The sequence below is a fragment of the Mandrillus leucophaeus genome, unplaced genomic scaffold (assembly GCF_000951045.1).
Source record: "Mandrillus leucophaeus isolate KB7577 unplaced genomic scaffold, Mleu.le_1.0 Scaffold292, whole genome shotgun sequence".
Taxonomy (NCBI): Eukaryota; Metazoa; Chordata; class Mammalia; order Primates; family Cercopithecidae; genus Mandrillus; species Mandrillus leucophaeus.
In genome coordinates, this window is record NW_012103054.1 from 1,821,570 (window position 1) to 1,849,271 (window position 27,702).

The 27,702-nt window shown below is 33.9% G+C and overlaps 1 protein-coding gene across 2 annotated transcripts in view; it reads right to left on the reverse strand.

Annotated features, from left to right (window-relative positions):
- The window catches only part of GALNTL6 (polypeptide N-acetylgalactosaminyltransferase-like 6), a 1,310,737-nt gene that overhangs the window by 1,062,580 nt on the left and 220,455 nt on the right, over positions 1-27,702 (reverse strand). Inside the window, exon 1 of one of the 2 annotated variants that reach the window (XM_011986094.1) lies at positions 1,832-1,918. The exons of the other annotated variant lie outside the window; for it this stretch is intronic. Coding sequence (XP_011841484.1) covers positions 1,832-1,918 — 87 coding nt within the window. Of the gene's footprint in view, positions 1-1,831; positions 1,919-27,702 lie in introns of those variants that run through there. 2 annotated transcript variants of the gene reach the window in all.

The following is a 27,702-nucleotide window of genomic DNA, read 5'->3' on the forward strand; positions in this document are numbered from 1 at the left end:
TATATAAAATATAAAATGTGCCCTTTAAATTATTTCTATTTGAATTGTGATTCTTTGACCCTTGATTGAAAACCCTGTTATAAAAATATGTGTGTGATAAGAATGACTCTAATATCTAACGTTATTGCAATATATTGGAGTTACCATTATCAAACATTAATTATAATATTAATAGAAAATTAAATATGTATATCATATTTCTCATGAAGTATTTCTAAATATGTTAAAGTGTAGAGTTAGAAAGAAAGATTTCTAACTTTAGAAAGCCTCCTGGTCTCTGTAAGCCAAATGTATTTCTCAACATGAACAAATAACGTTTTCCTTAACTATGAACGTATTTTAGAATATGCATATTAATTTTGGATTTTGTTTTGGAAATACAATTGTACTTTGATTTAGAAATTCATAATTTGTGATTATTTTAGTTTTTATTCATCCCATGGATATATGTTATTTATTATAAAAATTTACATAACTTCAAAAGATAAAAGTTAAAAGTCTTGCCTCCTTTGCTAGGGGACCCATTCCTGTAAAAAATGTTCCATGTTCATATACACTCAGGTACACAGATACACAAAATATGTGCATGCGTGCATACACGCACACCATACACATAGACACAGCTCATTTGTTTCCTTCTGATTGAAGTGTATGGAAAATTTTGTCAGCAGCTATAAAGTTCTCCCCCGGTTGTAGAGGTACAATTTTGATATTAATATCATGCACTAAGTTGGCTTGTAGTGGGATAAATACTGAGGTACTTTAAAACTCTTTGTTTTTCTGCCAAGAACACATGTTCCTGTCTTTTTCAGCAGTCCCTTTAGAAAAGAATTAATTCCAGACAGCTCTGAGCTATTTATGCCAACACCACAGGCACTGAAGGAAGCAGCTTTCAAGAGAATGGCTACCTCTATCCTCACCTTAATGATTTTTCTTTTGGATCAATGCTCATAGGTTTTGGAGTCTGTGTGCAGAGTATTTATTAAGTTGACTATAATGACTGGGGATAGCACCTGCCTCTCCTGTTGATCCCTTGTATTATTGTGTTTTTTTTGTTGTTGTTGTTGTTGTTTTTTTAAAAAAAAACACCATGTCTGTTTTCAAAGAAATCCTCAAAATCTTTTCACATAAAATATGATTCAGAAATTACAAAATTCTCATCACTAAAATTTGGTATTCAGATTCTTATTCCAGGTAAAAATATGTTTAGGTATCTAATGAAAATGGTAATTACACCTGAGTTCATTTATCTTAAAATCAGCCTTAATTGTATTTATTTGTATTTTATATTTCTCCTATTTACATGTCACTGCATAAGTCTTGAATATTATTTTACATAGTAAGTTTTCTTTCATTGTGCTGCCTGGTACTCATTCCTCTTCCCCTGATGTTCCGGCAGCAACCACAACTTCATGTAACTTGTTTTGAAGAGAAAGGGCACGTAAAACTTAGGTTTTTTTTTTTTTTTTTTTTTTTAAAGCAAATACAATTGTGTGTGAGAGACAGTATGGGTGAATATGTATGTATGTTTATACTAGTAGAGACAGTTAAATAGGAAAACTTCATGAGATAAAAGGTTTTCTGAATACTAAAAGTTTGACTTCAAATATCAAAGCTTAAAGCCCTGTAGGAAGTCAGGTTGAATCGATTCCAAATACAAAGTGATAGCAAAGCTAACCTTGTCTACCCTGGGCAAAAGTGATCACAAAAGAAAGAGATGATGGTGACACTACATGACCCTAAAGTCCTGATTCAACAACAAGCATCCATGAGACGAACCACCCTATCTTGTCTTGATCTGCATTGTAGCCGTTTGCTTTTTACGGGTTACCTGATGAACCAGCTCATGCACTCTGTGGTCTGCACTAATGCTTGGATTCCTCTGGTGGCCAGCTCCTGCTCTGAACTTGGCTCTCATCTGGCTGGTGAATGGGTTAGGGTAGACAGCCCATCTGGAGCTTGTGGTTACTATTAAGGATGTGAAGATGTACATAGGTCTTTAAGGGTGTGTTCACGTTCATCTCTAAATAAGCTCACGGTGTCCCCGAGCTCTTCCCAGGGAAGTGTGGTACATGTCCTACATCCTCTCTGCTTTGAGGCTCTACTGAAATAATATAAAATTGCGAATGCTCCATTTCCATGACTGGGATATAAGACCAGAACTAGAAGCCCTCTAAGGCAGTGCTTCTGAAATTATATGTGAGGACTCTTTTTTCAGAGTCCAATTTTTTTGTTTTTTAATATCTAAGCGGTCATAGGTGAATACACTTGCAAAGTGAAAATGAGCTATTAGTAAAATAAAAGTTTACAGGTAATATTTCATCTCCTAGATGGCTGCAGAGGAGTCAGGATCACCATATCAAGCTATATGACAGTGCCGATAAGGGAGAGGCTAGAGCTAGAGAGTATAGCCCCAGAGCCCTATCAGTGCTTGAAAGGTTGACTCTATATACCCTTTTGCCCAAAGCTTTGATTTGCTTTGTCAGTTACCAAGGTGTCAGAAAACTAATTAGAAGGACAGGAGATAGGGAAATAATGGGTACAAAAGAGTGGTTCCCTGGCAAAGGCCCCATCTGCAAGTCTGGAAACCCATGGCCCTAATTGGGAACAGGCATTCCTGTTTTCATGCCCAAAAGTTGCCTTTTGGCCTGTCATGCTCCCCTATCCTGTGCCCATATAAACCTCAGACCCCAGGCTCCAGAATCTATGAGGAGATTAACAGAAGAGCATAAGAATGGCAGGACAGTGTGGTAGAGAAGGCAAGAAGGAAAGGAACGTCTGAATGCCGAAAGGAGTCTGGCTGGGAATGATCAGAGAGGAGATCAGCCACTGGATAGCCAAACTCCAGGGGAAGATCATCTTCCCACTCCATCCCCTTTCCAGTTCCCCATCCATCCCACTGAGAGCCACCCACATCACTTAATAAGATCCCTGAATTTATCCTTCAAGTCCATGTGTAACGTGATTCTTCCTGGATGGCAGACAAGGACCTGGGTATCAAGAGGGCACTGAGCTGGTTAACACTTAAGCCATCTATGGACAGCAAAGCTAGAAGAATGCACTGAAACACACTCCCACTTGGGCTTTGGAAATCATAGGTACCCACCCCTAGATGTTACCAAGCGGACGGAGCCCCAAAACACTCACCTCAGCTCTTGCACCTGCCTGTCTGCATGCTCCCCTTCCTGTAAGGGATTTGAGTGCATGGTGCTGAACACACAAGCCACACCCCTGTCACACATCCTGTAGAGGGGTCAGGGAACTCTCCTGCTTCACTAACACTCTGCCTTTGCCAAGATTGATGACAGTGCATCATAAATACTACTACTCTTAGGTTTCAGGAAGAAACCTATGAGGTGCCTTGTTACAAATGCCAAGAATACCCCAGCAAGAACAAATTCATTATACACATTAGTAACCTTGATGATAACCATACTTTCTTAACTAGCATTCCATCTTATTTCCTCATTGCTTTCCCAGTATTTCCTAAGTTCATTTTCCAGATAAATTATTCTCACTTGAATCATTGAGAGGGAGCAGGGACCCCTCTTGGCCTGTGGGCCCACCCAAACATAGAATTAAAGAAAAATCTTGAATTTCTTCCAGGGACCTAGCTAGCCTGGAGAAGTATATAAGGAACTTGATAAGCAAGAAGGTAATAATAGCTCAAAACAATAGGCAAGAAAGTTAGAAACTAACTTTTAAAGGTAACAAACATCCCTGAGTTGCTTTGCTGAAATCTGGATCCACACCAAATGGGGATGCTAAGGACTAAACTCAGATCACTTATGTTCTTTGTTCTACATTTTTTCCTGAAGGGACTGGAGGAAGCCATATCCAGGAGCCACAAGCTAAAGTTCTTTTATGCCCACCCCAAATTTTTAAACAAAGCTTCTCTTTTTTAACCAACTGCAAATCAGATGAACTTTAAATCTACGTATGACTTTAGGCCAAACATTGTGTAACCTCTATGTATTGATTTATGATTTTGCCTGTAACTTCTGCTTTCCTGAAATTTACACTTGCCCTTAAGAAAACCCTTACCTGAAAGCCATTGGGGAAGTTGGGACTTAAGCCTGAACTGCCTGATTATCCTTTCTTGGTGCCCTGCAAATAAATGCCTTCCTTTCTCCTGCTGCAAACCTTGGTGTGGGTATTTGGCCTTACTGGCCCAGTGAGCCTACCGCAGTTTAGTTTGATAACATCATAGGCTCAGGGACTGATTCTGAGGGAATAAAACCAAAGTTACCACTACTAAAGTCCAGCCTGCCAGCCAGAAAATGAAGGAGAGTAAAAGTGGGAACAATATCTATATTTGATTGAGAATTTACTCCATAGAGCCTGCATTTTTTTTTTTTTTTAGACGGAGTTTCACTCTTGTCACCCAGGCTGTAGTGCAATGGTGTGATCTCGGCTCACGGTAACCTCTGTCTCCTGGATTCAAGCAATTCTCCTACCTCAGCCTCCTGAGTAGCTGGAATTATAGGCACCCACCACCACACCAGGCTAACTTTTGTATTTTTAATACAGACGGGGTTCCACCATGTTGACCAAGTTCGTCTCAAACTCCTGACCTCAGGTAATCCACCTGCCTTGGCCTCTCAAAGTGCTGGGATTACAGGCGTGAGCCACTGCACCTGACTGAGCCTGCATTTTTTATTAGAAATACTTATGTTACCTTGAGTTGGCAAGAGTACATTTTCTACATTTGAGAATAAACGTGGTCTTGAGAAGCCACGTAAAATAGAATTCAAACTTTCCACCCGTGATATTGTAGCTGGTAAAACTTCTATGTGCAATTTTGTGATTATATGGCTTGTTACTGATAAACTAACTTTTCTGTTTAATAATTTAAGAATATCCAAAAGAGATAAATATAAAAGCAAATGTAAAGTAATTGACAATTACTATTTTATAAAAGGTAAAAAGGATAATCTAATGGCATGTGGGCAGGAGTTTAATAAAGATAAGAAATGGGCAAAATCTCTCTACTGTTTCTTTTTGTTCACTGATCTCCCTCCAGGCAAGTGTATACAGGGAAAGTTCCTAATGAAGAGAACAAAGTTAACTGAAGTTTACTTCTTGTGAATGCTTAATACAAAAAAAAAAAAAAATCTGGTTTCATGAAGTCCCAGTATTTTACAAATTAAACTAGAACCACAAAGAAATATATAATTTATGATTATACACAAATTATAAAATAACCTAAAAATACTATAGCATTTGCAGAAGGTAGAAAAGATGACTTCTCCAAAATAATCATTGTAAAACCCACTATTATTCTTCTGTCTACAAGGAACACTCCCATCTCTTTAAGAAACAAATTGCGCTCCTGCTGGAGCTGATAAAATAGCAGTGGAAACAACTCTATCAAGCTTCCTATTATAAACTATCATTCCAGGCTTTATAGCTTGGCTCTTTCAAACTAAAGTATGTTGGGCAGAGACTAGGCATACAAATTGCCAGCCAAAATACATTAAGTCTGGTTGAGCTGTCTTTTTTCGGAGGATGCAAATTAGAGCATTGTGCTCTGCATGCAGTTAGTGCTTGGCATGGGGCTGCAAGAATGCTTCTGATAGTGTGACAAAAATAAATAAATAAATAAAATAAAAAATGAAAAGCTTTTCAGTGGGAAATTTTAAAACAGATTGGTTATTATTTCAAAATGTACAAATTTTACATTTGTTACATTTCAGACGAATTTTAGTTCATGAAAACAATATTTTAACATCAAATAATATAATCTACATAATACTTTTCATCCAAGTTTATGGGAAACGGTCCATTTGATGGTTTTATTGATAACTAAACCATTTGAAGGAATCATTGACTCATAAGTAGCATCTATGATTATAGCCTTCTGTGGTGACTGAGGGAAAATGGCTTAGATTAGCAGATATTTTGTTCAAATAGCTGTGCTTATGAGTTTTGCTTCAGAGATGCAGGAATAGAATAAAAAATTTAACCTGAAATAGTTCTGGACATATCAGAAAGTATAAGTTTTGGCTTCTGGATATTCTGTATCTATAAATCCATTTTTTAAGTTCATGGAGTTTGGTCTCTTCATCTTGGCTTCTTTTGCACTGAAACATTAGCATAGTAATGGGATATTATAGCAAAAGGATATTATTCCCGTCGGTTCACCCAAGTTATTCCCCTCAGTTGATGACTTAGTCCCTTCAAAATTACATTGAAACTTGCTGGTTCTTCCTTCATTCAAGAATATTTATTGATTCTATGATATGCCAGGCACTGTGAAGATAAGAGAAAGATAAACAAGTTTCCTGTCTTTGTGGAGTTTATACAAGGAGTTTGCAATGTTATTAGTAACATTGCTATTAGGTTATCAGGGGGCTTCAGGAACCTGAAGAACAGTAGTAGAAAATATAAATTTATAAATTGGTGTACTCAAGTGGAAAAAATGTTTTACTCATTTTTGCTTCATTTAAAATTTTTATATTAACACAATAATGCAATATTAATTTTTAAAAATAAGCACAACCTTCTTTTACACAATCTATACCTTTTCATGACTATAGAAAACCTTTTTTTAAAAAAACATTGACTATCAATTCTTTGTTTTTTGATAATAGTTTGTGAATACAATGTTTCCTTAAATAGAGAACTACCTGAATTTTCCTCTTCCTTTAACTCTGTATTTTGGAACTTCATGATAAATCTTTTTCTCCACTAGCTAATAATGATATTGACTGCAAAAATCAATAAACATGAAAAGTAATGACCTCTAGCAATTTACTTTTATTAAATCTGCAGAGAGTTTTGATATCATTTACTCTGCAACTCAGTCTCTGAATTTATTTTATTTTACTTTTTCTAACTAGTACATTGCTTTGTTCTCAGGTAGAAAAGAAAGAGGGAAGCACGGCAAAATTCAACTAATGCATCATTTTGACACATCTGTTGTTCGGTCAGTGGTGTGCAGTCTCCCATTTCTGATATAATAAATGTTTATGGTATTTCTATTTTAATGAATGCCCTAGGCTCCAGGACCTGTTTGTATACTTCTGTAGCATATATCTTTAGTGAGGAGATGGTGTTGTCTGTTTCAACTAATAGAGGGTAAAACTGAATGGAAAATTTAGATTTGAGAGCCACTGCCTCAATGCAACCCTCCCAGGGAATCAATACAGAGCACGGGGAGCGTGGGGAGGCCAAAGTGGCAGCAGTTGGGTCAATTAAAGGAAGTGAGTGCAAGGTTTGAAGGAGAGTAGATGTTTATTTTCAGCAGGTTAGTTTGTTTCGATAAGCAATCATTTTCTCCTTTATTTCACAAGAATTAATGGGAGTTTTCTCAAAGAAAATCTCAGAATGTAGAACCTCATCCCCTGATGTCTCTGAATATATGTCTTTGAAAAAATGGCAAGATTAGCTGTCATGTTTGAAAAAGTAAATATATAATATAAAGTAGATGGTCGGGCTGGCAATAAAAACAAAAATAGACAAAGGAAATTACATCAAATTGAAAAGCTTCTGCACTGCAAAGAAAATAATTAACAGAGTGAAGAGACAATCTAAAGATTGGGAGAGAATATTTTAGCCGTACATTTGATAAGGGGTAAACATACAAAATGTATAAGAAACTCACATAACTCAACAGCAAAGAAACCCAATTTTAATATGACAAGGGACCTGAATAGACATTTCTCACACGAAGATACACAAATGGCCAGCAGATCTATTTTTAAAAACATGGTTGATCATTTGAAAAATGTAAATTAAAGCCGTGAAGAGATATCATCTCACACTTTTCAGAGTGGGTTTTATAAAAAAGACAAAAGATAGCAAGTGTCAGTGACATTGTTGAGAAAAGGGAACCCTTGTATACAACTGGTGAAAATGTAAATTAGTACAGTGCTTATGGGAAACTATATGGAATTTCTTCAGAAATATCTAATGTTAATGACGAGTTGATGGGTGCAGCAAACCAACATGACACATGTGTACCTATGTAACAAACCTGTATGTTATGCACATGTACTGCAGAACTTAAAGTATAATAATAATAAACTAAAATTAGAATTACCATATGATTTAACAATCTCACTTCTGGGTATTTACCCAAAAGATTTAAAATAAATATATCAGAGAAATATCTGCAATCCCATGTTTATTGCAACGTCATCCACAACAGCCAAGTTATGGAATCAATTATGCAATCAACCAATTCAATTGATTGAAATCAACTCAATCAATTATGGAATCAAATGTCCATCAATGAATGAAATGATCATAAAAATGTGGTATATATACACTATGAAATAGTATTCTGCCTTAGAAAAGCAGAAAATTTTGTCATTTGCAAGACATGGATGGTATTGGAGAACATTATACTAAGTGAGATAAGCTGGCACAAGAAGACAAACAACACAAGTTCTCACTTACATCTAAACAATCTAAAACAATCGAACTCATAGAAGCAGAGAGTACAACGGTGATTACAGAGACAGAAGTGTGACCAGGGGAATGAGGACAAGGTGGTCAAAGTGTACCATATCTCAGTTAGATAGGAGGAATTTGTTTAGTTTTTCTTTTCTTTTTTTTTTTTTCAGTTCTATTGTACAGTGCGCAATAATTAAACTTTAATGTGAATTTCTAAATGACCTACATTTGGTTTATTAACTGCCTATAAATATGGAGATATTTTTCTATTGAGGAAAACATGAAATATCAGTTTACACGCCTAACAGTAGTTTTGCATCTCACATAATGGTCCTTTTTCTATAAATACCAAATTATGTATGGAGTGTTTGGAAAGCATTTAATACAATGTGGAACATGAAATTATTTTTAAATCATGTATTTGACCCTTTAAAAAAAATCTCAAAATGCCAGAACCTGACTTACAATGTTTACGATACTGTTTATAATTAAATTAGCAAACACTGAGAAGACTTTAGGGAAATTTTATATTGATTTTTAAGTATATAAATTCTAGAACACTGAAATTAACAGGCTATATTTTTCCACGTAAATATGGACAAATTTTGTGGAGTTCCTTTTGCATTAGAATATAATTCAAACCCATCTGCTCCATGGTACAAAGGCAAAACTGGCCTTATGTAAGCTTGCCTCTTTAGGAGCACAGTGCTCTACTGTATTATAGTGAAGATGAAGAAAAGTATGGAGATTAAACATTGTTTCAAGTATATTCTAATCAAACACTGAAAGTTTTTGTATGATATTGAGAACAATATATTAAATGAAGGTAAAATGTTGGCTAATTAGTATATATCATGAACAATGAAAAGCCAAAATTATATAAGAATAAAATAGTAACATTTAAATTACAGTTGGTGATACACAGCACAGGCTGGCATACTTGACATGGGTTTTACATTTTTTTCATCCAATAACTATCTATGTGCACCCACTGAATTATATTGTATAGAAAAAGTAATTGAAATATAATTTTGTAGATGTCGATATTTTATAGAAAAGAAGAAGGCTTATCTAATTTTGTAGCTCAAATAGATATTTTAAGTCATGCAAAGTTTTCTGGGTATGCCTTATTATTTGAAGTTATCACAATTTCAAAGGCAAGTGTCTGAATTTACAATTGTTTAAACTCTATTACAAAGGATTAATAACTCTAGAGAGTCTGATAAATCAATTACAATGAAAAAAAGCAAAATTAAACTCATCTCTTTCCCAGTATTATACAATTGTGACACTTCTCAGCATTTACAAGCATATAATTAAAATACAATTTGTTGAATATTAGTACAATATAATCATTATAGAACTTTGGGTTTTAATAAATAATTAATTCAATGGTGGCAAAGTAAAAGATACGAGATTTTTTCCAAAAGCAATTTCAAAATAAATGGCCTGATGTTACTTTCATTTTTATTTGTTTCCCTAAGTCTGTTGAGTTTTCTTTATGTGAAAGGCATATATCTGAAGATAAAATTTACATTCTCAGGGTAAGCTAGACTTCGGTTTTCTTAATGCTTCTCACTACATGCTTGAAATGTAACACCAAAAATATAAAAAAATGATAGTACGCATTTTTCAATTTGACTTTAAAGTGCCATATATTTATAATGGCATTAGTAATGGCAAAAACCACAATTACTTTTGTACCAGCCTAATATTATTTTAATGTTCAATGGATAACAGTATCGAGTATATGACCATTTTATCAATAGTGCCTTTGTATTAATAGGAAGTGGCCAGAAGGAATTTTAGGTGACTTGAGTAATTAAAATATGGTAGAATGTTAAAATTGGGAGAGACTTAGAACTGACTTTTTCTTACCTCTTAATTTTGGGCACGAAGAATCTCAATGTTTTTGTTAAGATCCTAGTGCTAAGTGGGAAGATCAACTTTCATCTTCATCTTTTTCCTTTCTTACACTGTTTCCTAATACAGAAGTTGTGATTCTGTTTTAAAGTAGACTAACAGATCTCTTTAAAGCTTACTCTCATGTCTACAAAGAATAGTTATGTTTCCCTATTTAATATGCATGCCATAAACTTGTGACATTTAAAGCAAACATTTAAACAGAACAGAAAATGAAATAAGGGCCTGTTTGTAATCATGGATGAAAGGCTATACCTTTCAAAATTGAAGATAGCTTTGCATTTAAAACTATACTAGTGTTTCGTGAAAATCTTCAACAAAGAGTAGGTAGAGAACACTTTGCCTTATGTTAGATAATACTATTTCCTGTATTTCCAGAAATTTTCCTGGAATATTTATACACCAAACAAATGCTTGTGGAAACTAGTAACTGTTCTATCTATTTAACATTTGTAACCCATCTTCTAATCCTATACATAAAAGCTTTAAAAGATGAAAAAGTATAGCTATGGTTATATATCATTGTGTCTTTATATATACACATGCACATGTGTGTATAAATGTCAGTAAATCAATGTATAAGATCCATAGCTCACCGTGCTGAGAAATATGATTATCCTTTAATAAAGCCTGGCCTCTGACAATATTGAAAGTTTGCATCATATCTTATCAGTTTTCCCTACCTTTCATTGCTGGTTTCCACTTTGAACCTTTTTTGTGCCGTAGCCTCAAATAATACAAATGGTAATAATAAAAACACACACACAAAAGGAATCCATTTGAATTATATGAACTTCATGAAGAAGATACTGTATAAAGAGATTACATTTAAGAGATTTTAATCAAACCTGAGTTTGTCAGAGAGAATTCTCCTGAGGAAGAAATGATTGTACAAAAGCCTAAATAATTGCTAGTTCACTCAGTGAGAATGTGCGCAGAAGGCTTTGCAAAGCCCTGATGAGAAAGGGAGGGACGTATTTTTAAAATAGGCCAAAATGTTGTGTGACTGAAATGTAATGATCAACAAAGACGGTGGCTCATTATCAGTCTGGAAAGGTGCCAAAGGCCAGAGATACTGGAGAGTCTGTAACACAGTGTTTCAGTTTTTTAATTGTTTTCTGTTGAATTCATTGAATAGTTTTATGCATCACAATAATTACTTTTTTTTTTTTACTATTAAAGATTGTTCTGATAGAACAAGGTAAAAACTTGGAGCAGTGACAGAAGTTGATATAGTCAGTGAGTAGAAGTCTGAATGACATGAGTTGTCTATCAGAATAGTCAGAGAGAGAGAGAGAAAGAGAAAGATGAGTTGAGAAAGGTAGCAGCAGTGGGAGAAGAAGTGAAAACATTTTTGAATTGTTTTGTATATTTTTTTACAAAGCAGATTTTTTTCCAGATAATAAAAAGAAAAGCATCAAAGATAACTGAGGATTTTGCTTGTGAAACTAAATAGACGGGGTACCATATGCCAAAATAGGGAACACAGAAAGGGGAGCAGGTTGCGAGGGAATATGAAAAGTTTGAATATACAAGTTTGAAGTGCTATAGAATGTTTAAGTAGAATTGCTTAGTAAGCAACTGGATATATGATTATGTCTGGGCCCATAAGAGAAGTCTAGGCTGGAAATACAAGTTATGGAGTTAAAAGGCTTATTTTTATGTGCCATATACAGTTTAGAAACATCAAGGTCAGTGTCTCATTAGTCAAAATAATGTGATAGACACTATCGTTTCATTTATTTACAATTTCAGGTATAAATAGTTCAAATAAAATTCCCAATATCACAAATTCTGTTAGTAGCAGAGTTTGCCAAAACTCATAGGGCTTAAAACAAAATTTGTTATTATTAAATTTCATTGTTTGGGGATTAAGAGTTGGAACAGGGCATACTGGAGAAAATGTGTCTACTTAAAATTTTCAGGGTATCAGTGCTATTAATTGAATGGCTGAGGACTGGAGCAGCTGGAAGGTGGCTGAATACCCACCCCCTGCTTTCTACACATGACCTTTTCAAATGGCTTTCCAAGAGGTAAGTCTTGGCTTTTTACAGTATAATAGTTATACTTCTTAACTGAAGTTGAGTAATCCAAGAGAAAGAATGTATCAGCTGCCAGTTATCTTTAAAGCTACACTTGGAAATGGCATAACCTCAGTTCCCACTACATTTTATTTGTGGAAATACTCACAGGCTAGACCAGAGTCAAGGAGAGGATACAAAATCTTCACATCTCAGTGAGAAGAGTGCTGATGTATTTGCAGCCATCTTTAATTCACCACACTGAGACCTATCACGCTTTATAAATTACTCCTTGCTACTATCAATTTATACAAAGTACACCTGTAGCAAAGGGCCAGGCATACAATAAGTGATCAATAAGTGTTTATTCAATGAAATAGTTCTAATGTAGGGAATTACAGTTTTGTTAATCATAAAAAAAAGCCTTTAAATCATTTTAGATACTCTGTCATTTTGCCTAAAGGGACTAAGATATTTAGGATATAATCACAGGTTGGTACTTTTGAATTCCTCTAGCAGTGGATTACAAATGTCTGTAAATTATTTAAGCTAGGTTCACAATGAAAGGTCTTTCAGATTCAGCTAAAATTTCTAATTTCAAATATGTTTCAAAAATATTCTCAATGACTGCATTAGATCAGCATGTAGAACTCTTTCTTAATATAATTAATAGCTTGTTGCCCACTAAATGTTAAGACACTCAGCAATAAGATGATTTCAAAGAAAAAGTCAAACACTGCCTTTGAAAAAGAGCAAACGCCATGCAAAGAATAACGCCATTCTAAGTAAACCACTTTCCTTGCTATTGTGAGTGTCAAAGTTCTGATTCATAGGGATGAATAAACCTAATAGAAAATGTTCCCAACTCATTCAATCATCAACATTATGTAAAATTATGAGATGGCTGTGATTAGCAATCTGAAATATAAAAACAATTAGATATTAGACTTCAATTTTCCTTTCATCCCTCAGAACTTTGAATAATGCCATTGTGTACTATTTAGTTAAGTTCTTTATAAATGATCGTATAAATAATGAAAATTATTGTTGTATCAGCAATATAATATGCAATAACACTCAACCGATTAAGACAAATGATATTGTAGGTATTATAATTGACTTGTACAGAATTATAATGTGCAGTTGCAAGTCATCAATAGATATATAATGACATTAATAGTTTAATTATTCTAAGATATTAACAAATAATTATGATCAAAGTGTGAAAGTGTGAAAGCAATGCATGTGAGAAAATGGGAATTGTAGTTGGAATCCTGGCTCTTCCAGTTCGTCACCTAACCTTGAAAAATCACTTGGTCTCTTTAAGTATCAATTTTATCAGCTGTAAATTGAAGATACTGTTTTCATGTTGAAGCGTCATTGTAAGAATTAATCAAAATTATGTATTCAAATAACATATTAGACCATCAATAGTTATTATCTTTATAATTATTAGTCATCATTAATGGCATGGTAGAAGTTGAACCAGTAAGCAAATTGTTTTTCTCACAACTATTTATTTTGAAACATCTGAAAGAGGGTAACTCTATTACATTATTTTAAAAAAAGAAACATATGTTATGAAAAATGAAGTCTTAGGAAAAATAAAGCAAAGAGTAAAAAATATAAAAGGGACATAAAAAGAACAAAGTCCTTTGCATATTACAAAAGAGTAAAACTGAGAAAAAAAATAAGAACAGATAGATGAGAATAGCTGAGAAAAATCTTTCCAGAGAAATACCTTTAATATCAGTCTAAAACTTATTTTGTAAGTATTTAACTTGTTGGTTGTTGATACATAAAATATGTCTTTCATAGGCAAGATCCAGAAAGTGCAATGATTATTAACATGCCATTTTTTTAGTCTCCATTTTATTCTCACTTCCATCATGCCATCATTGTTAGAGAAAACCAGGAAACCCAGGGACCTTGTCTTTGTGTTTCTTTCAAAGTGTGTTGCTCACTATAATTGATGAAATTACTATTTCATAAACATATGTTTTCCAAAGGACTGATATTTTTGTTGGTTCATTTAACCAAATTTATATGGTTTGCAAATATTTTTATTTATATTTAAATACAAAGTAATTTTTTGTAGCCCCGAAGTTGTCTTTCTCACAGCAAGAGTAAGCATGTAAATTAACTTCATCTTAATGAAATTACTCTGGAATAAAATATGTTAACATTAGACGCAATCAAGTCATTTTAGTATAATGAGTTGTCCCGAAGTTTTTCCCTTTATAGGTACTGACAATTGCATATTAACCTTATGTTATTGGTTAACCTTCTTAACCTTGGTTTAAACATTTTGCCCATCTGCTCAGGCAGATTCCCCACTCCCCTTCTCTTCTGCACGTTTGACTGGGAGCCTCCAGAGGCTGTTTTCACTTCTCAGTTCTCATGTGTTCCTCTTGGAAAGTTTTTGGCAATGCACTGTTATGAACTGTCCTTTGTAGATTCCTGCTTTCTCTCCACAACTCCTTCCTTACTGTCCCCTGCTAGAGAAACTACATAATGGTGGAAATCTCCCCATGATGACAGCTACTAATATAGCCAAAGCTTCTGGCAAAATACTCAAATATATAACCTAGTTTTCTACCTTCACCATTTGTCTGCTGGACATCAAAGAATGTTATTTTGCCCATCATACTTTTAAGACTTCCTCATTAAAAAGCTTCTCAGCTTCTGTCATTTTTCTTCACTTTCTAGGCTAAAGAACAAATATCAAGAAGTCTCAAAATGTAAAATATACAAATTTTGTTCACCACATTGAAAGTATTTTTTGGGTTACATACAAAAGTTTGCGGTTTACACCAAACAAACTTATATGCCAGTTAAACAAACAAAAAAGTCAACACTCTTTGGGAGAATATAACAGAATCAACAATACAAAATTCACAATACCAATGATATTTTGCAAAATTAGTTGACATGAAGAACAAAATAAATGTGACACATGATCAGTAGATAGAACAATTAGTGGAGCCTGATCATGAAATATCCTGGTGTCAAAATGAAGAGAAGAGGATTACGAAGCAGCTGTTATAACCAAGTCCAATGGCACCAGGGAAATATGCTTGTAATGAATAATAAAACAGAATATCTCAGCAGAGCAAGATCTAGATTCTCTTGGACAGTGCCAATGCCAACATTTTCAGGGTTAGCTACTTCTTCTATCAATCTATTTTATGTTCTATTTGAATTTCACTTCTGGCATTATCACTTTCTATTTCCTTGTTGCTCTTTCATCTTTCTTGGCCAACTCTCTTTCACTTATCCATTTAAAAATATATCACATGGATTCATAACTGGGAGACAAAGAATCAACATAACTGCAGGCTTTGCTGTTTGTGAATTTAACAACAAATGACCAGTGACCAACCACCAACAGACTTTGAAGAAAGTGATGGGGTTGGTAACTGATCATAATGCATACCTGTTATTTAATGTATTAATTTGTGGACTAAAGAGCTAGCAGCAAAGATTAACTTCACATAATTACTCACAGTTTTGAATTTGAATTTTGAATTTTGCTGTTGGGGGTTTGGTATTATGTAACTAAACAATAGTTACTGAAATTTACATATATCAGAACTCAGCAAAGCAAGAACAATGTGTATATATTAAACTGGAGGATAGAATATATAAACTCTCTTTAGTAAATTGGACTTGGGCTGAAGAAAAGATGAAATATTTAAAAGAGAAGAAAAAATACTTAAACTCTGACAAATATCAATGTTCAGGATTATATAAAAAATTAAGTTTGGAATTAAAATGCCAGGAAAAATATGTGTGTATATCAGGAAAAAAACAACAGAAAGAGTGTTTCAAGGGAGATACACAGAATTTGCAAATAAGGCTGAATAGATGATTAAGAGAGGACTGAGAATATTATCTCTAAATTTTTTTTTTTTTTTTTTTGAGAGACAGAGTCTCACTCTGTTGGCCAGGCTGGAGTGCAATGGCATGATCTCAGCTCACTGCAACCTCCGTCTCCCAGGTTCAAGCAATTCTCCTGCCTCAGCCTCCCAAATAGCTGGGATTACAGGTTTGTGCCACCACGCCCAGCTAATTTTTATATTTTTAGTAGAGACGGGGTTTCACCATGTTGGCCAGGCTGGTCTCAAACTCCTGACCTTAGATAATCCACTCGCCTCAGCCTCCCAAAGTGCTGGGATTACAGGATTGAGCCAACGCTCCTGGTCTCCAGAATTTTTTTTAAAGTTAAGTTATTGGTGATTACTTCCAGAAACTGAAACTAATTTTGAGAATTGAATGGGCAGTAATAGTGTGGATATAGCAATATTGCTCATGATTTGAAGATGGTTTGCGGTTTATTGGTTATTTCAGCATAGTCTGTCCCATTCTAAATGATACAAAGTTTTGTATCCTCTAGATAAAAAAAGATAACTACAAGAGTTAGGACTTTGAGGAAGTGGAATGAGGCAGCATTCAGGGCACAGGCAGAGTTGTTAAGCTTTTACAGCATAACAGGGGGGACAAGAAAAAGAGAGGAATGTAGAGGGCATTTTTCATGTTTTTATGTGAGCAGGTATAGCATCACAGTATCTAGTTTTCCTGTGAAATAGTAGGCATGGTCATCTGCACAAAGTGGTGGGAAAGAAAAGGACTAGATGTTTTTAAGAAAGACCAAATAGATGCCATGGAGAATGAGAGAAAGGAAAATGTAAGAGCATTGCTGTGCAGTGGGGAGATTCTGCAGGAATACTGTTAGTTCCAGTCTCAGAGTTCTAGTCTCCACAGTTTATTGATTTTTTGAATTATACTAAACAACCCACATATAAACACAGAGAAGATAAACTATTATTGTATTGATACATGTTAAGTGACAGGGCATGTACTAGAAGAAAGTAAGGGGCACTGGGTCTGTTATCTTAGCAAGCTCTAAAAATTAATATTTCAGGCTTTTAAAATTTATATATATCTATATATAGTCCATAGCCAAGTGCCAGCCAATAGGAAATGTACAATCATCTAATGTATGGAACTCAAGCCATCTTTCCACACATACCTCTATTGCCTCTTTGAATGCTTGTAACTTAAAGAACAAGGAAAGATGAATAAAAAGAAAAGAGATAATACATCACACTTAATTTCAAAACTTCGTGTTATCCCCAGGGTAACTTTCAGTGCTAACAGAATAGTCCCCAAAAGAGATATTATTTCAAGGCTAAATTCAGTGAATTAAATATACCAGTCAATAAGAATAACCTTTGTGTAATAAAGAAATGGAAACAACCCTAGAGTAGAAATGTTAGCTGGGTTATCAGTGTAGTTTAACAGCTGACAGTTTAGAGTTTCTGTTGGAGTTCAGGCTATAGGACTACGACTGCCTGGCTCCTAATCAATGTTCTGTGAGGAAATATGGGACAAGTTATTTAATTTGTCTCATCTACAAAAGTGGTTAATTATAGTACTGAAATTAATTGAGCTAATACATATAACGTGCTTAAAAGAGTGACTGGCATGCGTTAACAGTGAGTATCGAATCACTGTTAGATATTACTCTCAATCTAATGGTATGATGCTATTGGTTCTTCCAGCTCATAAGATTTTTGGGAGAATACAATGAGATAATACACACTAAAAATTCTTATGACTTTGTGTGATTTATACAATTTATTCAATGTATTATGAATTACTGACATTGTGTGAAAAATTCCTAAAACTTTTAAGATTAACATTAGTGAATTCTATTTCATGAGTAATTTTAAATTTTGTTTTTATTTTTAGTGTGTGAAAGGTAATTGAGAGACTCAAGACCCCAAATCCAAACCTTTGGGTTAAAGAAAAATCCTGCATTTTTTTTTTTCTATAAACTGAGTTACTTAGTATGCTTTTGAATTACAAAAGGGAAATAAATGTGAATTGTTCATATACATGTGTGATTTATGTTGTGATGACTTATGCTTTAGAAAACTTTTGGGATACTTACTGGGCTATGTCCTTTCAAAAGACATTTGTAAAAATAACTCCATTATTAAATGTCTGGGGTTAACAAAATTTTCTGAAATGCTAAGTACATATCCAAATAAGATTTACAGATGTCTTACTGTTACGTAAAAGATTTTATAGCTTTGTAATTTTCATAAAAGATAACTATGCAAATAATACCTCTCAAATAGAATGCATATGCCAATGACTACATGATTTTATATGTGTGCTGGAAATCATAAGTTAGATTCTTTCCTGATGAAGTCATTTCTCTAGTTGACAACTGTTGAAGCCATCTCAAAAACCCATGAATATTAAAGCACTGTTCACTGGCACATTTGGCATTTTGAAGTCAGGCAAATAGAACTCATGAAATATGAAAGGAGTGCTCCATGTCGCTTTGTAGAAAATGTTGCCATTAAGATGATGTATGAGGAAATTCACACCTTCCTCTGCTGGGAGTGCTCAACTGTATTTTCCATCAACTGTGTTACTTTGTTTGATAGTGTTAACATTGGGTCATACTCTCCTTTTTCCTGGCTTTAGGAGGCCTCAAAGCTAGCACTAAATGAAAGATTTTAAATTATTGTCACATGTAATGCATGTTTTAAACACAAATGCATTGTTTTCCTTAGTTATATTATGACAATCAATAGATTCTAAAGCCTTTTTATTCTAGATGTTAGTAATAGGCCAGAAATATTCCTAGGCATAATATCCACTGCCAATTTTTATTCTTACATTACTGACTTTAGGAGTCTGAATTTTTTTTTTTTTTTTTGAGACGGAGTCTCGCTCTGTCGCCCAGGCTGGAGTGCAGTGGCCGGATCTCAGCTCGCTGACTGCAAGCTCCGCCTCCCGGGTTCACGCCATTCTCCTGCCTCAGCCTCCCGAGTAGCTGGGACTACAGGCGCCCACCACCTCGCCCGGCTAGTTTTTTGTATTTTTTTTTTTAGTAGAGACGGGGTTTCACCGTGTTCGCTAGGATGGTCTCGATCTCCCGACCTCGTGATCCGCCCGTCTCGGCCTCCCAAAGTGCTGGGATTATAGGCTTGAGCCACCGCGCCCGGCCAGGGGTCTGAATTTATTAGGAACTTGTGATGGTTTCTTTCGTATTTTAGCCTCAGGAAACTTTGTCCCGCCTATATTTTTCTTCATGCTTAGTGATATTATGGACTTGTCTTTTATTCTTGAAAACTTTACATGCTTCTTACATTTGTTAAATTTTTAAGTCATTTTAAAGAGGCAATCCTTTTTATTTTACTTACTTTATAGTATTTTGAAATATCAGGCAATAAGTATTCTTGTTCTAAAAAAGGACTGGCATAGACATACCATAGACACACTGAAAGTCTTAAAAATCATTTTACTGTGAAAATGGCAAGTTATGTTGCATATTAATATAATAGTAATATAATAGTAATGACAGTAATATGATTTTCATCAAACATTAAGATGTTTAATTAGTGCAGGAGTTTAGGAATTGTACGTATTGCAATAAATATATTTTATATTGATCCTTCTATACAAATTTATTTGCAACTCTAAATTTAGCAGCACAAAGACATAAAATTACTTTCCCTTTAGTATAGAAAGCATGTTCTTGACTGTTGATGAACCGAAAGATACCTAAGGCAGTGTACCCCAAATCCTAAAATCCACAACTTCCGTAACTCTTATTTTGTATCATATTTTGTAAGACAACTACCCTCTTTTTTTTGCGTAATTATCATGATATTCTGAATCTAATGTTTTAATGCAGGTACACAATTATATACATTTCTCAAAATAAAAGTGACTTGGAAACATTGCTTGCTGTAAATTCATGAGTTTGTGTACTCATATTACTTTGGCAAATGTAAGATGACTAAGTGTGCACATCACATCACTGACTCAGACTTGCCAAAGAAAATTCATATATAACCACAGTGCATATGCTGAATATTCTCATTTGTGTTTCGAGATTCAATATTTCTATTTATTCTCAAATTAAACACACACACACACATACACACACACACACACACACACACACACACACTCCCCTTAAGGTAGAACAGATAACCAGATCTGTTCCTAAATTATGGGTTGCCTGCCCCTATGACTTCTACAAAATATATAAAAAAGATATCACAGCTATGGCCAGTTCCTAAAGGTGTCTGAGTTGTTACACAGCCCAGACAGTAGAGGGCGCCAGAGAGCACTTTGAGAACTCTAAGGCACAGGGGAGGTTAGTCAGGGATGTGGCACTTTACGTGTCATATTAACTTATTACATCACATATAGAATAAAACTTAGATGGTTTGGAGCAAGTATCCTATAAAGAATTATGCCTTGTTAGAATGGTAAAACATCTTATTTGGGGTCTGACAACTCACTAAAGACACTGATTTTCGCAGCAGTATAAGGTTATGCTGAGAAAGCAATTTTTGATTGTTCAACTGATAATCGTGTATGTTAAAAGTTATTCATTGAGTTGGCAGGCCTGAGCAATTAGTAGTGCAATAAAAATGTTATTAGGATATACACAGAAAACAATTCTGGAATCTCCAAATGGCTCATTAGGCTAATAGGTTTTTATTCTTTGGAAAACTTTCTATTGGTCTATCTAAAGGGTCTGGATATTTTGTACAAAGGGCAGGATTATACAATCTCTGTCACAACTACACAACTCTGCCACTGCAGCAAGAAAGCAGTCATAGTGAACATGTCAGTGATTATCTGTGGCTGTATTCAACCCAAACTTATTCATGGAATAATGTAATATAATATATATTATATTGTTACCTAATATATAATATATATTATATTATTACCTCAATTACCTTTCACACACTAAAAATAATATAATAATATAAATGAAAATGTCATGGACAATTGATGTTTTCTGTAATTTTCTCATATCATGATTGGATTTTTTCAACTATTTTAAAATATAAAAATAATTCTTAGTTCATGGACCATAGAAAAACTAGTGACCAGTCATACTTTTCCAACCCCTGGGATAACTGAGGGCCAACTTTCCTGGGAAGCAATGGCTCTGTGGATCTTCATAATTTATAAGGCGGGTGTTTTCATCTAATTTGCAACCCCAGACATTCTAATTTTTTAGTGCAGAAATACATAAGTCACAGAAACTCTGAAGTATATTTCCTTAGATATTTATTTAAAAATGGCCTGATAGCCCAAATGTCCCTTCTAAACTATAGAAAAAAATAGTACAGTATTTATATTTATAGAATATATTTTTGTTATGGAACACAAGCATTTGACAGGTATGCTTTTATAGGTCATATATAGTGAATGTTACTTCTAGAAAATGATAGTTTCTCTCAAAAATCAGAGTTGTCTGATCTCTCTCTCTCTTTCTCTCTTTCTTTATCTCTCTCTCTCTCTGTGTGTGTGTGTGTGTGTGCGTGTGTGTGTGTGTGTAATAAAGTTGTTTGGAACAGCTTTATTTCCAAAAGAGACAAAAGAAGCCATACGGGGACTGAAGCAACTTTTGTACTAGAGAAATGTTATCTTTTCATACCTAGGTAGTCACTTTACAGGATGTTCAAGAGTTAAAATTTATTCAGTATATATAAGCTCTTGGGGTTTATTCACAACTTTCATGTACTATAAGAATACAGTATATGTCTAATTTTTTTATTTCTCCAATCAGATTTTAAAGAGAAAATTAATTGGAAATAAGATATCTAAAGAAAATGGCAGTAATTAAACTGCTGAAGATCATAGTAACATTTTTAAACTTTTCTACAAGAGACATTATTTGTTCTCTTCACCATTAATATTATGCAGGTAAAATTTTAATCTATTTCTATTTTTTGGAAAAAAATTCTAATGCAACATTTCTGAAAGTTGTGGTTTGAGGATAAAGCCGTAATAGCTATGTCAATAATCTGATAAATACAAGCATTAAAAGACTGCTTCGTATTTATGCCCACAGAGCACCTAAGGCAGGTTTTAACAGTATGAATGAGTTAGAAAATTTTGTTTTGGGTGTGTTTATATAGACAAATTTTGTGTGCAGAAACATAGATAAGAATTGAATATCCAGTTATGCTCACCCATCAGCTCATATTATAGTCATTCTCTTCAGAGTTTAAATATTAATTTTAAGATAATCCTTTAGCATTATTTAATAAAATGTAATTGTTCCCTTTACTTTTATTTTCCCTTAAAGACTGTGACACAACATTTGATGATTCTTAATTTAATATGAGCAATATTCAGAGTGTCATAGGTCTTAACGACACATTGACAATTATGACACCCATTAATTTCTTTCAAATTATAAATGAGAAGCGTGTGTTTTACTGCCAAATTTTAGTGACCTAACTGACTTTTCTTCAAGTTGTTTTTGCTTAAGCAAATATGATGGATAAAATTGTATGAAACAGAATACCATTAGCTTTCTTTCATATTCATTCACATTAGTTCTCAGTAAAAATAAGGTATCTTATACTTGCCCAGTAGTTGCCAAATATTTTACTCTTTTACAGGTTTTTGTGACAGTGAAAACTTTTTATGGGTGATCTCAGTTGAGAAAGGAGTAATGCTGACTTAAATGCTCTTTTGGTAAAAGATGGTGCTTCTGTACCACTGAAAGATGGGGCTATAACCTTAAATGATTTAGTTCTGTATTTTAGCATTAAGAAGCTCTAATTCCATTTTCAGATAAAATAAGTCTTCAAGTTATTATATCTAACATAAACATCCATCCGTGGTACTTTATATATAAATTATTACTCTGAAAAGAATTGGAATTAAGATTTCAACTTGCTTGAACAGAATCTCATTTGCTTGAAATACAGTAGGAGCAGTATTTCAAGGAAATGAGATTCATCTTCACACTGAGGCTGAGGACTTGAAAGCCAGAGAACTTGGCTGCCTACCGAATGGCAGAGATAGCGCAATAGGTACAAAGTACTAAAGGATGGCAGTCATTCTTACAGAAATAATGTTTCTTTAATACTTCCTTGCCTCTCAATAAAGATAACCTCAGACTAACTCAATGTGTTAGATTTCATCTTTCTAGCCACAAAGCAGTGACAAAGGCCTCTATTAATTTTAAGCAGTACATTCTTAAAATCATATATATATATATATATAAAAAATACAGTTGTGTAGCACTATTGACAATAACATTTTTAAGGAACACTTCTTGTCAGTTTAATCTAAAACCTTTTTCCATCTTGTTCACCATTGGAGTTTGTTTTCTATTCTTCCCCATTGCCATTTTTTAAAGTTATGGAAATTTGCACAGGGACCATATTGGAATTTGGTGGAGTTGGAGTAAACACACTTCCTTTCATTTTTGTTTGGCATTTTTCAAATATTATAAGGTACAGGGAACTACCTGTGGATCCTCTCCCACCAGGTGAAATTCTCTAAGTTGTCATGATGATACACTTGATCTTAGTCAAAAGGCTGAGAAATGGCTGTCATCATGATACAGGACTGGGATCATAAAAGGAATCAGAGTCTTGGAAGACAATAGGGCGTTTCTATGATAATCTTTGAGATGATTCCCGCATTTTTATTCATCCAGCTTGGAGACAGAATGGGGTAGGAGGAGGGCATACATCTCAGACTGCTTGGGTAGGTCTTCTCAGAAGCACTCCTTTATAAAGTGATCCTCTGTTTGTCATCAACAGGAAATTTTAAGACTACCAGTTTATTTTACGTAATTCTACAGTAAACTTTATTTCCAGATGTTGTAAAATTATAAAAAATTATAAAAACATATTAAAGTTTATGTTTATATATATGTGTGTGTATGTGTGTGAAATACAGTAATATTTCACACATACATACATATATATAATATATAAAATAAAATATATAAAACATTTCCCCCCATTTTGTTCTTTTGGAGATGGAGTCTAGCTGTGTGGCCCAGGCTAGAGTACAGTGGTGCAATCTTGGCTCACTGCAACCTCTGTATCTTGGGATCAAGTGATTCTCCTGCCTCAGCCTCCTGAGTAGCTGGGATTACAGGTGTGCACCATCACACCTGGCTAATTTTTGTATTTTTAGTAGAGACAGGTTTCGCCATGTTGGTCAGTCTGGTCTCAAAGTCCTGACCTCAGGTGATCCACCTGACTCAGCCTCCAAAAGCGCTGGGATTACAGGAGTGAGCCACTGTGCTCGGCCTACCCCATATTTGAAACTCTTTTACTATATTCCTTTGACCCCTGCCAAGAAGGATACTAGGTACCTCATGCTGCCCCTGGTTGCTTGATATGCCACAGGATTCATAAGAATAACAGTACCTTTAAGAAAATAAGTATCATATTTATTTTGTAAGCCAGAGCTATTGTGGTTTTTCTTGATTAGATTAGATAGGTGAAATATTTGCATTTTATAAAATTTACCTAAATATGTAATATGGCTCAAATAATCTGATTTTTTATGGCAATGTGGTGGAATAGTAAAATCAGACAGAAGACTTGAAATTAGTAACATTTAGTTAAAATCTGCGTTGTTTCTCATATTTGCTTAGTGACCTTGGAAAGTTTTATCTATAAGAGATTTCTTTTGAGTGAAATGTGAATATTAATACCTATATTACAGGATTGTTGTAGCAAAAGTGAACTGAATTTGACACACACACAAACATAGCATACACATATATACCTAATATGGGTTATTAGCATTCACTTTTTCCATATTTAAAATTACCAATGTAAATTAGCTAACCATTATTGCACTATTACCTTTAGGACTTGGTCTTCTAGAGCATCATACAAATATTAATTCTGTAAAAATCATAAAACACCTACTGTGTCCCAGCCACCATGCTAGAGGTTGTGGAACTAATCAGTAAATCACTTATAATGGTTTGCATATTTTTCTTTTCCTCTAGACCTGTTCAATGCCAAATTCTCGCATGTTCTTTTATTTTCCTTTGGAATCACAGTCACTAGGGATGAACACTTGGGATAAGCATGATATTTCTATTACAGAAGTAAAAATCAAGCACTTTTTGAACAGCGATGTACTATTTAGTTCCGTTTAGAGAAATGAGGAAATGCTTTCCAGAAAAAATTGGCCTAAGACCACTTCAGGGTTATCATAAGCACACAGTATCTGGAGTGATTCTATTTTTAAAATATAGAAAATGAAATTGTGAGGGAATTTGTAGCTTGTACAAGACCATATAGATCAGTATTCAATAGTGTCAGCCACATATGTAATCAAATTTTTATGTAGCCATTTGAGGTTAAAAAGTGAAATCGATATTAATTGTATATTTTAGTTAACCTAGTATATTTAAAAAGTAACGTTTTAACATGTAATCCTATAGAAATTATTAATGAAATATTTCACACAATATTTTCATACTGTCTTTGAAATTTGTAGGTATTTTACACTTAGTTTTATAAGAAATGCTTCATCTGTGTTCACATTTAATGAAGTTTACAGTTCAAAAAATAGATTCCCTTATATAGATCATTCCAAATATAGTCAAAATATTTTCAACAATTGAAAAAAGACCATTTCTTCCCATCTTCGCATATATATTTACAGAACCAATTCATCTTTTCTTCACTAGCCATTGTGTCAATTAATATCTAGTTTAAAATATCAATGTATAAATTAAAAAGCAACTCTAAACTTTCAAATATTAGAAAAAGACGTTTCTTAGACATTTTATTTTAGACTTTGAATCTGATTTATATAACATCAAAGATTAGAACGTACATATTGATTCATGTTAGAAAAATGTATAAAATTATTACTTTTATTTTGAAATGTGTCAGCTTTAAAATACTTTTACATTTGTAAGTACTAATAAGCTTTCTTTTTCCTTCCAACTTCAGATTTAGTTCATTCATATGCGGTGTGGTATCAGTGAGAAATTTAAACACACTGCTTTTTTTGTCTTTAATAATTACATGTTTGGCAAACATTCCTTTTGTTTAAAGAAAATCATGAATTGAAGTTTAGTACAATAAATATTTGTAAAAATCATCCATTGACCATTAAAAAAGAACACAGATAGTTAAAATCATTGTCTTTTATTTTTAGCAATTTCATAACAAAATTTCCATATCAGGAGTAATAATTTATCTTACTATCTCAATCTAAAACTAAATTTATTTTGTGTAGGAATCCAAGCTATCTTACATTTGGCCAAATTTACAAACTCAGAATTTGTATAAAATTGTTTAAATTTTTTATTAGCATTTAATTCAGATTCCAATCAGTTTTATCAATTATTTTCGCAAAGGTAACTTTTTATAAAATTCATTCCATATTTGCTGAAGATGTTTCCTAATACTGTCAACTTTATTCTTTTTTTGAAGTTTTTATACTTTTTTTTCATTTTGCACTGCCACAATAAATTGCAGTTCATGATGAATTTTGTGATGTGACTACTTCTGATCTCGTTTCATCTTTATTATTTTGGTAGTTTCTATATCATTGCTATATTATATATCAGTAGTAAATTCTTGCTAGCTGTGAAATTGTCCTTGCTGACTATGAAAATCCTAGATGGCCACTTCTTCCAATACAATGTTGCATCTACATTGAGAAACTGTTGTTTAGCTTAGCCATTTTCATCAATTATTATAGCTAGGTCTTCTGGGTAATTTGCTATAGCTCCTACATCAGCCCTTCCAGCTATACTTTGCACTTTTCTATTATGGAGATGGCTTATTCCTTAAATTTCATGAACCAGTCTCTGCTACCTTCATACTTTTGTCCTGCAGCTTCCTCACCTCTTCTGTCTTGGATCCTAGATCTTCCATCTAGACCATTAAAACTTTCTTCGTATTAGCAATAAAGATGATTTGCTTTTCTAGCATTTATGCATTCACTGGAGTAGCACTTTTAATTTCCTTCAATAACTTTTCCTTTGCATTCACTACTCGTAAAGCTGTTTGGCGCAAGGGACCTAGCTTTTGGCTCATCTTCGCTTGCAACATGCCTTCCTCAACTAAGCTTAATCATTTCTGGCTTTTGATTTAAAGTGAGAGACATGTGATTCTTCTTTTCACTACAGGTCATTGTAGGGTTCTTAACTGGACTAATTTCAATATTGTTGGTGTCAAGGAATAGGGAGGCCTGAGGAGAGAGACAGGGAATGGCCAGTGGGTGGATCAGTCAGAACACACACAGCATATATCGATTAAATCCATCCTCTTACAAGGGCACAGTTTGTGGTACCCCAAAACAACTACAATAGTAATATAAAAGATCACTGATCACACATCTCCATAAGAGATATAATAATGATGAAAACATTTGAAATACTGTGAGGATTTTCAACATGTAACTCCGAAACATGAAGTAGGCACACGCTGTTGGAATAATTATGCTGATAGACTTGCTCCACACAGGGTTGCAGCAAACCTTCAATTTGTAACAACCACAATATCTGTAAAGTGCA